General features: G+C 37.2%; 1 protein-coding gene across 1 annotated transcript in view; it reads left to right on the top strand.

Moving 5' to 3' along the window:
- Nucleotides 1-14,757, top strand: part of TRIM69 (tripartite motif containing 69) — a 39,360-nt gene extending 24,603 nt beyond the window's left edge. Inside the window, exons 2-7 of the mRNA XM_044660008.1 lie at nucleotides 27-509; nucleotides 1,005-1,100; nucleotides 3,280-3,513; nucleotides 6,697-6,719; nucleotides 6,806-6,930; nucleotides 14,213-14,757. Coding sequence (XP_044515943.1) covers nucleotides 27-509; nucleotides 1,005-1,100; nucleotides 3,280-3,513; nucleotides 6,697-6,719; nucleotides 6,806-6,930; nucleotides 14,213-14,757 — 1,506 coding nt within the window. The remainder of the gene's footprint in view (nucleotides 1-26; nucleotides 510-1,004; nucleotides 1,101-3,279; nucleotides 3,514-6,696; nucleotides 6,720-6,805; nucleotides 6,931-14,212) is intronic.
- The last annotated feature ends 1,868 nt before the right edge of the window (nucleotides 14,758-16,625 follow it).

The raw sequence follows: 16,625 nt of genomic DNA, 5'->3' as shown, positions 1-16,625 counted from the left end.
TATTACAGTTATTCTCTTCCCAACAGAAACAGAAATCTGACAAATCTCTCACCTCTTCTCCCAAGTCTTCATTGAATGCCGACGCCAAAGAAATGGGGAAGATTACCAATACCAGTACAACCTGTAAGGCAAATGTAGATGATCTTGCTAAGGAGCTGCACTGTCAACTGTGTCATGATTGGTTTAATAAGCCTGTGATGCTGCACTGCAGCCACAACTTTTGTAAATCGTGCATTGAAAAGGCATGGAAGACTACTCAGAAAGCAGTATGCCCTGAGTGCCTTGCCCTATGCCCAGGCAAGAACTATATTCCCAATTTAGTGCTGGAGAGACTCATGATCAGAATCAAAGATATGCCTTTGCTCCAAGGTCAGCCTCTGTGCCAGGAGCATGGTGAGAACTTGAAGCTATTCAGTAAGCAAGAAGGGAAGCTGGCATGCTTCCAGTGTAAGGATGTTCGGCATTCACAGGAATTTTTACAGATAAATGAAGCTGTTCATGTCTACTCGGTAGGTAAGCCCTGCATCATGAACCAACCCTAGGGAAAAACTGGAAACATGCTGTATATAGAATCCTGACATATTTCTTTCCCTTCCTCCTTGGCCTTAGGTTTTATAGACATACCACAAAACTCAGCACTAAACTGCTCTTTGTGAGCAAGTGTTCGAAATATACAAATAATCATATAAGTTCCCCTTCTTGGATCTATACTCATGTCAGTGAAGTAGCTCTGGCATATTTCCTCTATCTATGAGGTATTTATTAATCACTATGTGCTTTATTCCTGCCACTCTGTCCCAAAATTCAAGGGAGGAATAAGATCTATTGTGAGGATAGGAGTAGGGATATTGTGAGAAGGTATTACACTAAAAAAAATATTCTCCTCTTTTACTCCTTTTTCCCCCTTATTCCCAATTTCATGAAAGGCCTATAGTTAGTAATTTTCTTGCACAATGTATTGGGTATTGAGGTGATATTCTCCTAACCCCATCTCATGCCCCCAGAGAAAGTTGGCTATCAGTCAAGCTCAGGTGGAAGCAAGCTTGAAAGAACTGCAGAAGTTAAAAGGCGTGCAAGAGGAGGAAATCTGTGCTCATAAGGTAAGGCACTGTGTTATGGGTTATAGGACAAGACCTGGACATAATCTAATAGAATCCATAGGCTAGTGTTAATGTTGATGGGAAAGTTGGGACACCATACTTTTCCTTCACTTAGATCATCCCAAGGGTGGACCTAGGCTAGAGGATTGGGAAATTAAGATGGAATGGAAACTAGGGTATGGGTACCTTAGACTGACAATAGATTAGGGTCCTTGACAGCTTTTGAACAGCATGGAGCATTAGGACCCTTCTCTTTATATGCTTACTTCTATGATTATTTGGATGTGTGATGATTTTTTTCCCCATTTGGTTTCTCTCCCCTTGTTTATGATGCAAGATGTCAATTACAAGAGAACTAGAAGAAAATTTCCTAAAGATTCTTTTATTTTTTCAGTGAAAAATCTTTTCCTTTCCTGTGGGGTAAATGCCAATTTGTGGATCATCTAAGGTCTATGGCCTCTTATTTTATTCATCAATTCAACAAAACTTTACTTTGAACATACTATGAGAAGGCAGATGCCATATTCTTTAAAGAAAATGGAGGTGAATAAGACATGGTATCTGCCTTCAAGGAGCTCACAATCCAGTCATAGATATGTATCTTACAATTTACAAGGCATTTTTCTTACAACAATCTTGGAGATACTAGAATTATTCCATTCTGTTTTATTCTATACTATTAATCATCTCATCTTGTTCAATAGAGTTAGACTCTCCATGACCTCATTTAGGGTTTTCTTGGCAAAGATACTGGAATGGTTTTCCATTTCCTTTTCCAGCTAATTTTACAGATGGGGAACTGAGGCAAACAGGATTAGGTGACTTGCCTAAGGTCACAGCTAATAAGTGCTGAGGCTGGATTTAAATTCATGAAGATGAGTCTTCCTGATGCCAAGCCATGTGCTTTATTCATTGCACCACCTAGCTGCCTATACTGCTAATATAAATGCCCAAATAACTAAAATATGAAGTAGAATGTGATAAAGAGCTTGCCTGCACTAAACTCTCCTGCCCTGCTTTGATGACCTCTCATTCTCAGCTGGGATTCCTAGACAATGAATTAGACATTACCATTAAGGGTTAGGATGTTGGCAGTATGCATTATTCTTCCCACAGCCCACAGCTTTTGAGGAAGACACAAAGGATTCTGTTTCTTTACTGAAAATTTTGGTCATCTCCAGTTCTTAGCAACTGGAAGAAGGAATATAGAGATAGGTAAAAAAGATGGTAAATATAGAGATAGGTAAAAAAGATAGGTAAAAAATAGATGGCAACAATCATACCTAGAGATCAGCTAGAGAATTTTTTGTACTATCTCCCAGTTCAGCTATTGAAGTCCACCTTTGTGGACCACTCTCATGACTTCTGATCACCTCCCTCTCTTGAGATTGGAAGAGAAGTGGTGCCCCTCAATTCCTGACTTTCAAACCAGAATGGTTATTTTAGGATTACTGAGTTGGGAATAGCAGGACTTCTTCATGACCCCAGATTAGCTTTATCCATTCAATTATATGACCAGGAAGGAGCCTGGAAGCAACATGTAGCAGAAAGCATGTTACCTCTGATTCTGACAGCACCTGTAAGATTTTGAGCCTCAGTTTCCTAACTTATAAAATGAGGTTGGACTAGATGACTGGCCTCTGGGATTACTTCTAGCTCTAAATCTATAATCCTTCAGGTAGAGGTCTATGCCTTTCAGTCACATTGGAAAAAAATGGATTTTGGGAGTTGGAAGGATCTCAGAAGTTGTTTAGACAAATATTCTCACTTTGCAGATGAGGAAGCTAAGATCCAAACAGATTAAATGAATTCTCAAAGGTTATATAGTTGCAGCAGTAGCAATAATTCTTCACTCCTATGATTGCTGAACTCTTGTCCCTTTTTGGGATAGAAATATTCTATATGGCATTGCTGCCTTTTTAGATATAGTTTTGTAGCTTCTCAATGTCCAAATAAAATTGTCACACATCAGGTCATACAATGATATATTCTATTAAAAGGATGAAGGAATTGTTCTATCAAAGTACCTATGTACACAGGTAGGTGTTGAAGCTCAGTAAGTCAATCATATCTATATCTTTGTTCTGTGTTCCCCAAGTTGTCTGAGTATTGGGGTTAAGGTTCTCTAATCCCAGACATCAGTCTCAGTAATTACCATGTCTGTGATGGAGGTTTCCAGGAAAACAAGCTACAGCTGCAGCAAAATATCTCTCTGGAGTTTCTAAAGCTTCACCAGTTCCTGAACAACAAAGAGAAGCAACTTCTGAATGAGCTTCAGGAGATGGGGAATGCCCTGGAAAATGAGATGGAACAGAGTCTGAACCAGCTACAAGAACAATGTGTCCTAGCTAAGGAAATGTTGGTGGACATCCAAGTCCAACTGGAACTGCAAAATCCCTACGACTTCCTTGTAGTAAGACTCACTAGCTAAGTACCAAAAAGGGAGAGACTTAGGGGGTTGCCAAATTGAGGGAGATACAACAAGCTTAACTAGGGTGGCTGGGGCTCACATATTTGTGAGTGTTTATGAGTTTGTGAGTATATATGTCTTTACTCTCCCTCTTCGAATGAGATTTATTTTGATATCACGTACCATGGTGATGGTAAATAAATTCAACAGCCTGATTCCTTCTTTACATAAGGCTGTCTCAACTAGTATGAACATGTGAGCAGGGATAAAATGTAGGAAAAAAATGTAGGGGCCAGGGGTTCTATTAAGAGTATTATTCCAGGATACATTAGTTGTACAGTGCCAAAAGGATTTGTGATGAGACATGTTGAGTCCTAGTAGAGGTAGAACATATTGTTTTGGTGATTCTGGCATCATCATCATTATCAACAACATTTATATAACACTATGTGCCCAGCACTGTGCTAGATAATTTACAATCATTTTCTCACTTAATCCTCACAACATCTCTGGGAGGTAGGTGCTTTTATACTCCCATTTTACCAACAAGGAAACTGGAACAAACAGAGTTCAAGTGACTTGTCTAGGATCACATAGCTAGTAAGTGTTTGAGGCTGGATTTGAATTCAGGTTTTCTTGAATCCAGGCCCAGCCCTCAATCTACTATGCCACCTAGCTAGGAAAAAAAATCCTTTAGTAAAATTAATCATATACATCATTCCTTTATTTATTTAATTGGCAAGTTTTATCATAGTGGCAAATACTAAGCCAATCAGGTTTTAATATGATCATAGGTGAGGTCTAATTAAAGTCTCTACTCTTTTCTTTTTTCCAAGGGAAAATCAATATCAAATGATCTTGGATAGAATTTATAGGCAAAAAAATCAAAGAATCATAGATACCCCAAAAAGGTCATGCCTCCTCTAATTCACTAAAATAGCTACAGAGTAGCTGTGTAATTTTCTAGAAAGATACTGCTTTCTCTTTGTACTCAAACCAGTACTCTGCTAATACCTTCCTAGCTATGAAACTGAAACTCATTACATTTATCATTATTTTTGTTTAAAGGAGTTGTATATGCTTGTCCCTAATATCCTCACAAATCAGGATGCACCAAACTAAACTGCATATCTATTCATTCTCCATTCCTGGAAGCAGAATAATAGCAAATGACTAAAACAAATACTGGGGCAGCTAGGTAGCTCAGTGGATAGAGAACCAGGTCTGGAGACAGTAGGTCCTGGGTTCAAATCTGATGTCAGACACTTTCTGGTTGTGTGACCCCCCTGCAAATCACTTAACCCCAATTTCCTGGCTGTATTGCTGGCAATACAAATACAATGAATGAAATAATCTCTACTCTCAAAAAGCTTATATTTTAACCATAAGACAACAAATACTATATAAGCACATACAGAATAAATAGGAAGAAAAAATATAAACACAAATAGTATCTCAGATACTTCCTAGCTGTGTGACCCTGGGCAAATCACTTAACCCCCATTGCAGCCTTTACCGCTCTTCTGCCTTAGAACCAATACACAGGATTGATTCCAAGATGGAAGGTAAGGATTAAAAAAAATAGCATGGAAATGGGGCAGTAGATAGAATGCCAGGCCTGGGTATGTGAGGTCCTGAATTCAAATGTGACCTCTGATACTTCCTAGTTGTATGATTCTGGGCAAGTCACCTAACTCCAATTGCCTAGCCCTTACAGTTCTGTCTTGGAATTGACACTTAGTATTGATTCCAAGACAGAAGGTAGGAATTAAAAACAAAACAATAGTATGGAAAATATATTAAAGTTCAGGTTGATACAATTCCATTTATCTCCACATAGAAACATTTGTGGTATGAAAGTTGGGTTGGCTTGCAGAGCAGCACAGCAGAACAAGAGAAAGGTTTCATGTAGAAGGAGGCTCTTTGAGGGGGAAGTGAAAATGAAATACACTCCAGGCACAGGGAAAGGCATTTTGGCTGGACTTAGAGAGAAGAGGAAGTAATTTATAAAATTTTAAAAAGGCTGAAAAGATAGGTTGGCACCAAATTGTGAAAGGTTTTAAAAGCTTAACATATTTTATCTTAGATGCAATTGGGAGCTATTAAAGCTGACTGAGTAAGGGAGTAGCATGGTCAGATCTATGCATAAGGAAAATCCTTTTGTGAGTAGTGTAGAAAATGGACTAGGGGGCAGCTGGGTAGCTCAGTGGATTGAGAGCCAGGCTTAGAGACAGGAGGTCCTAGGTTCAAATCTGGCCTCAGACACTTCCCAACTGTGTGACCTTGGGCAAGTCACTTGACTCCCATTGCTGAGTCCTTACCATTTTTGTGCCTTGGAGCCAATATACAGTATTGATTCCAAGATGGAAGGTAAGGGTTTAAAAAAAAAAAAAAGAAAGAAAATGGTCTAGAGTGCAGAGACCTGAGGAAATGGAGAAGGAATAGACGCTACTTAGAGGTGACAAGGGCCTGAAGTAAGGTAGTAGTTGTGCAAGTAGAGAAAAGGATTCAAATATGAAAACTGTTTAGATAAAAATGGCATGATTTAGCAACTAATTGGCTATATGGGGGTGGGGAGAGTGAGGAGTCAAGGATAATACTAAGGTTACGAGCTAGAGAAACTAGATGGTGTCTTTGATATAAAAGATGGGGAAGTAGGGAAGAGAGGGGTAAGGTTGAGAGAGTTGATGAATTCTGCTTTGGATATGTTGACTTGGAAATATTCCCAGGACAGACTTTTTGGAATATCCATAAGTTATTGGTGAGGTGGAATGAATATGCAGAAAGAGAGAGAGAGAGTGGTCAATTGGTGTCACATGTAGCAGATAGGCTAAGAAAGTTCAGAGTGGCTACTGGTAATAGTGTCTAAGTTCAGCATTTGGTTTGAATTATTTCCTTGAGTACCCTGATAACTGAGGGAACCTTCAAAGGGGAACTAATTCGTTGTTATACCATTTGCTCTGTGTAGCTGGGAATTCTCATGAAACAGGTTAAACTTCTCTGCCAGAATGGAAGATAATAGATGTTTCTAGAGCAGGAAACGCTTATGAAGGCTAAGAAGTATAAGTGTGAATGGGGTGGCTATTTTTATTTTCTTACACAGAGGCCTAAAGGGCCAAATTCTGGTGGTGGCCAACATTACCAACAGAACTGCAGCTGATATCTGTCTCTCTTCTTCTCTCCTAGGACATAACAGCCTTCTTAGGTAGGTAAGTGTTACTTTTTAGTGTTCTCATTGTCTTTATCTGGGCCTTTGATGACTATCTAAGAAGAGGTACTTTGTGTTCCCTTGCAGCTTGGAAAAAGGAATTGAAGTATTAGCCCCAAGACACTTCATTTCTGGGCAACTGAGCCTGGGCAAGTTCAAGGGCCCTATCCAATACATGACATGGAAGGAAATGAGATCCATCCTCACTCCAGGTATCAGGGGAATGTGGCTAGTTTTTTTCTGGGGCTATTAATCCCTTATACCTCTGGGATATTCTGTGTTCTTACAGTTTGTTCAGTCATTCCCCAGTGGATAATAACCCATTCTGTTTTCAATTCTTTGTTTCTACAAAAAATGTGCTATAAACATATATATGGAATTTTTCTTGTCTTTTGACCTTCTTGGGGTATACATCTAGTGGTGATGTTGTTGGGTCAACTGGTATGCACAATTTAGTGAAATTTTTTTTTGCTCTAGAATGGTCAGACCAATTCATAACTTTTCTTAACTTTCTTCAGATAAAATGTCCCAACACTTACCATTTTGTCTTTTACAAAGTTACTTAGTTTGAAGCTGGCTCTCTAGGGTGATTTACTTTATATTTCTCTAATTATTATTAATTTGAAGTATTTTTTCAGGAAGTTGTTGAGCTGTAATTCTTTTTTTTTTTTTCAAAGCCACTCATTCATAACCTTGGATAATTTTTCTAATGGGTAATGGGGTCTTGTTCCCTCCCCTCACCCAAGCTGGGATGGTAAACAATTTCATAGATTTTACATGTGCAATTATGTAAAACATTTTTCCATATTAATCTTTTGTAAAAGGAAACTTGAATAAAAACATTTTTTTTTAGTGAAAAAAGTTTGCTTTAGCTGAGATTCAAGACTCCATCAGTTCCTTCTCTGTAAGCAGATGGCATTTTTTTTCGTGAATTCTTTGGGATTGTTTTGGATCATTGTATTATTGAAAAGAGCTAAGTAATTCATAGCTGTTAATGGTGTACTATTCCTGTCACTAAGTACAAAGTTCCTCTGTTCAGCTTACTTCATTCTGTTTCAGTTCCAGTCTTTTCAAGTTTTTTTGAGCTCCTCCTACTCATCCTTTCTTATAATACAATAGCATCCCACTACTATTCCATCATATACTATTAGTCAGCCATTCATCAATTGATGAGTATCCCCTCACTTTCTAATTCTTTGGCCTTCCCTTTTTTAATTTTTTGCCTCTTTGGGACACAAGCTAGTACTAGTATTGCTGGGTCAAAGGCTATGTAATGTTTTATATAGCCTTTTGGGCACAGGTCCAAATTGTTCTCCAGAATGGTTCACGACTCCCCTAACAGTGCATACTGTCTCAATTTTCCCTCATCCCCTCCAAGTTTTGCCACTTTTCTTTTCTGTTGTAATAACCAATCTGATACATGTGGGGTGGTACCTCAGAATTATTTTAATTTGCATTTCTCTAATAATGATTTAGGGCATTTTTTGCAGGACTATAGAGAACTTTAACTACTTTGAGAACTGCCTATTCATAGCCTTTAACTATTTATCAATTAGGGAATGACTTGTATTCTTATATATTCAATTCATTTCTCTATGTATTTGAGAAATGAGATCTTCATTAGATAGCCCTGTAAAAAGTTTCTGCACCATTATGATTACTATGTATTATTCTCCATCCTATTTCCCCCCTGTTTAATTTCCAACCACCACCTCTCCCAATTTGTTCTCTTTTCTATCAGCTCCACTCCCCTTCTTTTATTCCCTCTCCTCCCCACCAGCTTTCTTGTAAAGTCAGATGGATTTCTATACTCAATGAACTATGCTGCTTGTTCTTCCTTCATTGAAACAATTCTGATGAGAATAAGGTTCATGTGCTCCCTTCACCACTTCCCCCATCTTCCCCTCCATTGTAAAGCTCTTTCATGTCTCTTTTATGTGAGATAATTTACCTCATTCTACTTTTCCTTTCTCGTCCCAATGCATTCCTCTTTCTCATGTCTTAATTTTATTTTGTCTTTATATCAACTCACACCCTTATCATCTATCTATGTATACTCCTTCTAACTGCCCTAATAATGATAAAGTTCTTAGAAGTTATACGATTCATCTTCCCATTTAAGTATGTAAATAGCTTAGTCTTATTAAATATCTTTTGATTTCTCTTTCCTGTTTGCCTTTTTTATGCTTCTCTTGAATCTTGTATTTTAGAGTCAAATTTTCCATTTAGCTCTGGTCTTTTCATCAGGAATATGTCTGAAAGTCCTTTATTTTATTTAAGGATTATACTTAGTTTTCCTGGGTGATTCTTGGTTGAAGTCCTAGCTCCTTTGCCCTCTAGAATATCATATTCCAGGGCCTCTGATCATTTAATGTAGAAGCTGCTAAATTTTGTATTATACTGACTATGGCTCCATGATATTTGAATTGTTTCTTTTTGGCTACTTGCAAAATTTTCTTCTTGACCTGGGAATTCTGGATTTGGCTATAATATTCCTGGGAATTATCGTTTTGGAATCTCTTTCAGGAGGTGAACAGTGGATTCTTTCTATTTCTATTTTACTCTCTGGTTCTAGAATATTGGGTTGGTTTTCCTTGATAATTTCTTAAAAGATGATGTCTAAACTTTTTTTTTGATCATAGCTTTCAGGTAGTCCAATAATTTCTTGGATGATCTCTTCTGGGTTTATTTTCTAGATCAGTTATTTATAATATAAGTTATAAACCAATTAGATATTTCATGTTTTCTTTTTTTTCAGTGAATATGTGTACTTCTTTTTCTATTTGGCCCAATTCTGCTTTTTAAGTAGTTTTTTCAGTTGACTTTTGTGCCTCTTTTACCAATTGGCCTATTCTGTTTTCTAAGGTATTAATTTCTTCAGTATTTTTTATGCCTCCTTTACCAAGCCATTGACTTAAAAAAAAAAGATTTTCTTATTATATTTCTCATTTCTTTTCCCAATTTTTCTTTTACCTCTCTTATTTATTTTTAAAATCTTTTTTTGAGCTCCTCCATTAATTCTTTTTGGGCTTGAGATCAATTCATATTTTTCTTAGAGACTTTGGATGCAACAGTATTGGCTTTGTTATCTTCTGAGTTTGAATGTACCCTGTTACAAAAATAACTTTCTATGTTGAGTTTCTTTTTTGTTGTTTGCTCATTTTTTTCTTTTCTTTTTCTTTCTCATTTCTTTTAATTTAAAAAACTGTTAAGTTGGGCTCTGTAACTGTGGTGCTTTCCCCTGAGATTGTGCCCCAGGACTGCTACCTGGATCTGTGTATAAGCAATGCAACAAGAGTCTTGCACCCAGAGCTAGCAAATGGACCCCTGTAATTACCTCCTGAGCAGTTGTCTGATCCCTTACCAACTGTGATTGAGAGCTCTGGAAGCCTTTGCTGCTGATTCAGCTGCTTTCAAGGCCTGTTGCTGTGGTGAGGTCTGCCTTGTTATGCTGCTTTGTACTCTACTTCCACCTATGTACACTAGATATTTTGTGGCAGCCTTCTAAGTTGTTTTGGGCTGAAAAATTATTTCATCCCATATTTTTCTGGGTTATACTGCTCTGAAATTAGTTAATTAATTAATTAGTTTTTTGTTTTATCATATTTTTTATTCATTTTGTCGAATATTTCCCTTTAAATCTTTTTTAAAATTTTTAATCATTTATTAATATTCATTTTTAACATGGTTACATGATTCATGCTCCTACTTTCCCCTTCATCCCCCGCATACCCCCACCCCCACCCATGGCCGACACACATTTCCACTGGTTTTATCATGTGTCCTTCTGAAATTTACTTTGAGGCATTATATAATAGTTTTTTGGGGGATAATTTGGTAGGTCTGTGTACCTTCTCTGCCATCTTGGCTCTGCTATACCCAAACTATTCTTAGCGATGCACTAGTCACACCTCAAAGACAGCCAGGAATCAAAGTGCCTTACTTGAATGAGAAAGGAGTTTGGATCCTACTCCAATTATTGTGGCCAAAGCAGCTTAAGGGACACAATGCTGTAGAAGAAATGAAAAAAAAGGTCTAGACTTTTTGATCATAGATGCCTTTTGCTTATGGATCATACATCTGCTCAGCCTATAAATAAAATTGTCTTAAGAATCCATTAAATTTTAACATTTAAGAAATATTGATTCTAACTTTAAATATGAAGAGCAAAAACCATACAAGGGTAAATAAATGTCACAACAATGTCTTTTCTGCATATATTAATTTATGTACATGTTTTCTTATATCTGACATATATACCTCTTATCTCTTTCCCTTTATGTTCCTCTTACCAAATTGATTGGTCTTGTCTGGTTACCTAACACATATGCCTGACAACATCTCTCATAGCCTTTTTAAAAAACAAAACAAAAACAAAAGCCTTATCTTCTGTCTTATTATTAATTCTAAGACAGAAGACTTGGCAAGAGTTAGGCAGTTGGGGTTAAGTAATTTGCCCTGAGTCACAGAGATAGGGAATGTCTGAGGCCAGACTGAACCCAGGTCCTCCTGACTCTAAGTCTGGTGCTTTATCCACTATGTTACTTAGCTGCTCCTCTCATAGACTTCTTGCTCATATTTTAAACTCCAACTACTCCAAAGTAGTCTTCTACATTTTTTAAAAGTTTTATTTGGGTTTTTTTTCAGTAAGCAAAAAATCTGCCTTCTCTCTTTCCTACCAATTGAGGAAAACAAAATTATTGTTACAAACACAAATAATCAACCAAAACAAAATCCTGAATTAAAAAAAAAAGTTGCATCCTACACCTGTGGTGGTGAATGAACAGATGGCATGCATGCCCTCTTTGTGGGCACACCTGTAGTCGCCTCAGCACAGAGTTCACCAGAGTTTGTTGCTAGAAAGTCAGAGGGATGTGGGGCTAGATTGCTCCTCCCCCCCCCCCCTACACATGCACCTGAGGACATCACCCACCCCTCTAAAAGGTTCACCATCAATGTACTTACAGAGTCCTTTCTAACAGGAGATAACTAGAATGTCTCATCATTGGTCATCTGGAATTGTAGTTGGTCATTACACTAGTCAGAGTTCCTAAGTCTTTCAAAGTTTGTCTTTACCACATTGTCATTGTATAGATTATTTTGGTTCTGTTCACTCTACATCAAATCATATACATCTTCACAGGGTTTCTCTGAAACCATTCCCTTCATAATTTCCTAGAGAACAATAATATTTCTCACATTTAAATACCATAACTTGATGGGTACTTTCTTAGATTCGCATTCTTTGCTACTTTATCCAGGAAGTCAGAAAGTTGAGTTGAAGAAGAAAGACATTTTAGGAATGAGAGATAGCCAAAGAAACTGCCTAAACTGAGTGACAGAGTGTCTTGTTTGTGGAATAGCAAGGAGGCCAGTGTCACTGGAATAAAATATAAATGCTGGAGAGTAAGGTGTAAGAAGAGTAGAAAGGCAGGAGGGGCTAAGTTATATAAAGGCTTTGAATGACAGATGAACAGAATTTTCTATTTGATTCTGGTATAAAAAGGGAGTCACTAGGGTTTAATGCATCAGGGAGGTAAAGAATGACATGATTAAAACAGCATTTTAGGAAAATCATTTTAGTGACTGGAGGATGGATTAGAGTGGGAGAAACTTGAAGCTGACATATTAGCAGAGTAATTGCAATAGTCCAGGCATGAGATGATAAGAGCCTGTATCAAAAGAATTTGGCTTGTGACTGAAGGGAGTTCTACACTTGAAAGTGGGAACTGTGCTCTATAGGAACCAAGCTAAGATTTAAACCTAATGCTTTCCCTTTCCTTAGAGACTGAAGTGGTGCAAGATGGGAAGGGAATTAAGTTCCACTTGTTGGGGGAGCATGTCTTTTTTTTAAACCCTTACCTCCTCTTAGAATGAATACTATGCATTGTTCCAAAGCAGAAGAATGGTAAGGGGATTAAGTGACTTGTCCAGGGTGAAAAGTTAGGAAGTGTCTAAGGCTAGATTTAAACCCAGAACCTTCCATCTTTAAGTCTGGCTTCCAATACACTGAAATGCCTAGCAGCCCCCTCAGTTTTGTCTTATGCTTGCTAATATGTCTTTGAAGTAAATATACCTTTGTAAAAAGTAATCTGCTCTTCTATACTTTAAGGGAACACTTTTGGTGGGGGGCTGGAACCAATGGCAGAAAACCTAAACATCCTAAACCTTCTTATGGATAACAGAGAATCCTGGGGGAGGAGTGAAAAGTAATCTATCTGGTCCTTTAGTTAATGAGGTCCATAGTAGTTGTGGTTTTTTTATACATATTTTTATACATAATGGGTCCTTTTCCTCTTTCTTTGATCTTTTTGGGGGTATATGCCTAGTTATACTATTGCTGGGTCAGAGTATGCATAGTTTAGCAAGGACTTTTTGGGGCAAAGTTCCAATTTGCTTTTCAGAATGGCTCAACCAATTCACAAATCTATCAATAGAACATTGAAGTGTCTTTTTTTTCTTCATTCCTTCTAATATTTGTCACTTTCCTTTTTTGACAATTTTGACAATTTGATAGGAGTGAAGTAGAGTCTCTGAGTTGCTTTATTTGTCTTTTCTCATTATGGATTTGAAGCATTTTTCCACATATATATATTGATTGCTTGGAAATTGCTTCCTTAGAAAACTGCCTGTTCATATTATTTGACTTTGTAAGTTGGGTAATGGTTCTTATTTTTATATATTTAAATAAATTTCTTATATTTTGGAAATAAGACCTTTATCAGAAAAATTTGCTTCAAATATCTATTAACTCTAATTTTTCTAGGATTTCATTCGCCTCTCTTATCTCTTTCTTATTTATTTTTTGGTTTGATTTATCTAGATCTGATAGGGGAAGGTTGAGGTCACCAAGTAGTATAATTTTGCTATCTATTTTGTCCTTGAGCTCCACTAGCTTCTCCTAAAAATTTGTTTCAAAGATTCTTCCCTCCCTATTATTTACTTCTCTTCTAATTTTAGTTGCATTGGCTTTGTACAAAATCATTTTCAAATTTATGTTATCAAAATTTTCCATTTCATCCTCTTTAAAACTCTCCTTTCTCTGGTCATGAACTTGTCTCCCTTTCTATAGTTCTGAAAGGTAATTTTTTCCTTGTTCCTTTATTTTATGATGCTACCTTTTTATGTCTAAGTCATGTATCAATTGAGATTATCTTGGCATATGATGTGATAAATTGGACTATACCTAATTTCTGCCAGATTGCTTTCTAAAGATTAGCACTTTTTTTTTTGCTGAAAATATTATTTTTCTTATTAGATTTCAAATTCCTTGAGGGTCAAGAGTGTGCCTAATCTTTACTATGAACTCCTAAATTCCTATTTTGTTAAAAAAAAATACAGACTAACTTGCATGACACTGTGTCTAAATGTAATTCTCAGTAAAGGCACTGCTGAAGGTATAAATGTGACATAATAGGAGTGGGAGGTGGAGGTATTGCACCATTTGTGCCTTCTCCTTGTCCTAAATTGTCTTTTATTTTTTCCCTCCTCTAGACATTAGTCTGATAACTCTGGACCCCAGAACGGCTCACCCAAATTTGGTGATATCAGATGATCAAACCAGTGTATGGCATGGTGACATCAAGCAGATGATTCCTGACAATCCAGAGAGGTTTGACTCAAGTGTGGCTGTGCTTGGTTCAGAAGGCTTCACCTCAGGAAAATGGTACTGGGAGGTAGAAGTAGCCAAGAAAACCAAATGGACAGTGGGAGTGGTCAGAGAGTCAATCAACCGGAAGGGCTGTTGTCCTTTGACTCCTATGGATGGGTTTTGGCTCCTCCGGCTAAGGAACCAGGTTGAGCTAAAGGCCCTAGATGTACCTTCCTTCAGTATGGTGCTGAAATGCAAACTCAACAGAGTGGGAATATATTTGGATTATGACGGGGGACAGGTGTCCTTTTATAATGCTGAAGAGCTGTGTCACATTTATACCTTCAGCAGTACCTTTACTGAGAAAATATTCCCTTACTTCTGCCCCTGCCTGAATGATTCTGGAGATAACTTAGAGCCACTGAGCATCATTCACCCTATAACTTAGGCTAATACAAGCAGTAATGATGCTTTGTTGGTTTGGAGCTTTATTAAAGGTACTGATACAATTTCTTGGATTCAAGACTCATTCTTATTTCAGCCTTCTGTCTTTGCCTCCCTAACTTGATTGGAACAACATCAGTAGCTATAGTAGAAACCTGACAAATTAGTTTCTAGTTTTGCTGTTTTAATTTTACTTGACAAGAGCACTGCAATCATTAAATATCAGAGTTAGAAGGGACTTCAGAGGTATACAGAATACATAAATTCCCACTGCCTTCAAAACCCCAGAAAAATGGTCAATTGACCTGACACCTCTAGTGAAAGAAAACTCATTACTTCCTGGGGCAGCCCATTTAATTCATCTAATTGTTGAGAAGTTTCTACTTGTACTGTATTACTAAGCTGGTTTTCAAAGTGTCCATCTCATTCTTTTAGACTGCTTCCCCTTCTATCTTACTAGGTCAAATGATCTCTTGAGATCCATCATCCTCCATGAATACTTTTCTTTGGTCAGAATTTCTATATCAGAAAATTCTAATATGTTGATATCACATACATCATTGTGTGGCCCACAAGTGGATAAAATTTATTTTTCAGGTACTTTCCCACCTCTACTTTTCACATACCTCTAAGAATTCAGTATTTCCTGGCAGGACAGATTACCCCCTGCCTCCACAGCCCCCTTGCTACCTGGGCCTGGTTTCTCCAGTGTATTGTCCAAATGATCTTTTCTATCCTCACTGGATAGTCCACTAACTGGACCCTCCCTAACTTATCCCCTTTTCCTGAAATAACAACCACAAAATGACTCACATGAAACTCTTCAAGCTTTTTAATTCCATCTGGAGGGTGATCTGATGAATCTAGATTTCACTCAGATAACTAACTGTTAACTGACATGTTAATACTTCACTTGTTTAAAACAAAAGAGTTAAATTTCTATGGAGGAATTTCTTTTAGCAAAGTATTTTTGAAGAAATGGGTCTTTCCAGTCTAAATCCCACCATACAGATCAACTCTACTTAAGACTTATACTGTCCAATATATCTTATAACTTTAGAAGGATAGATTAATGTTCTGTGAAATAGTTTAGAGGAAGAGTAAATTTAGTGTTTCTGTATAGTAGAGAATATAGAGAAAAATAAGATATAAGAAAACTGGAAAGGCAAGAAATAGCCAGATTATGAAGGGCTTTAAAAGCCAAACAGAGAATTTATTTGATCCTGGAGGTAATAGGGAGTAATTGTAGTTTCTTGAATGGGGAGATGAAATGGTCAGAGCTGCATTGTTAGGAAAATCATTTTGATAACTGAGTGGAGGACAGACTGAAGTGAAGAGAAACTTGACACAAGAAACCAACCAGAGGCCTCCATAGGCCAGGAATGAAGTGAGGAAGGCCTATGCTAGGGTGCAGATAAATGGTCAAAGGATTGGGACAGGCACTTCTCAAAGAAATACAAGTGATCAATAGCTATATGAAAAAAAAACCCATTCTATTAGAGAAATGGAAATTAAAGTAATTCTAATGTTCTACTTTAGCTTGGGCAAAAATAAGAAAAAAAGGAAAAGGATAATTGTTAGGGAGGAACAGGAAGACGGTGTAAAAGAAAAATACTGGGAAAAGACCCTCTAAGCAAAACAGATTTTATTGTGGCAGAGTTTCAAAACACACTTAGCCTGGTCTGAAACTCTGAGCTAATCAGCTGACTGATATTTATGTTTAATGCAAAATAGTCAGATTATACAAACTCCCTTGAGAAGGGAAGTTGTCAGCTATATCTTTTTTTCCTTGAAAAGGGGGCACTCACAATTTTTTCTTCTTGAAGGAAGAAGGTCAGATTAAAAAAAAAAGTCAGATTTTTTCCCCATATC

This window comes from Gracilinanus agilis, chromosome 2 (assembly GCF_016433145.1).
Source record: "Gracilinanus agilis isolate LMUSP501 chromosome 2, AgileGrace, whole genome shotgun sequence".
In the NCBI taxonomy this organism is placed as follows: Eukaryota; Metazoa; Chordata; class Mammalia; order Didelphimorphia; family Didelphidae; genus Gracilinanus; species Gracilinanus agilis.
This window is presented reverse-complemented; position numbering and strand designations above follow the sequence as displayed.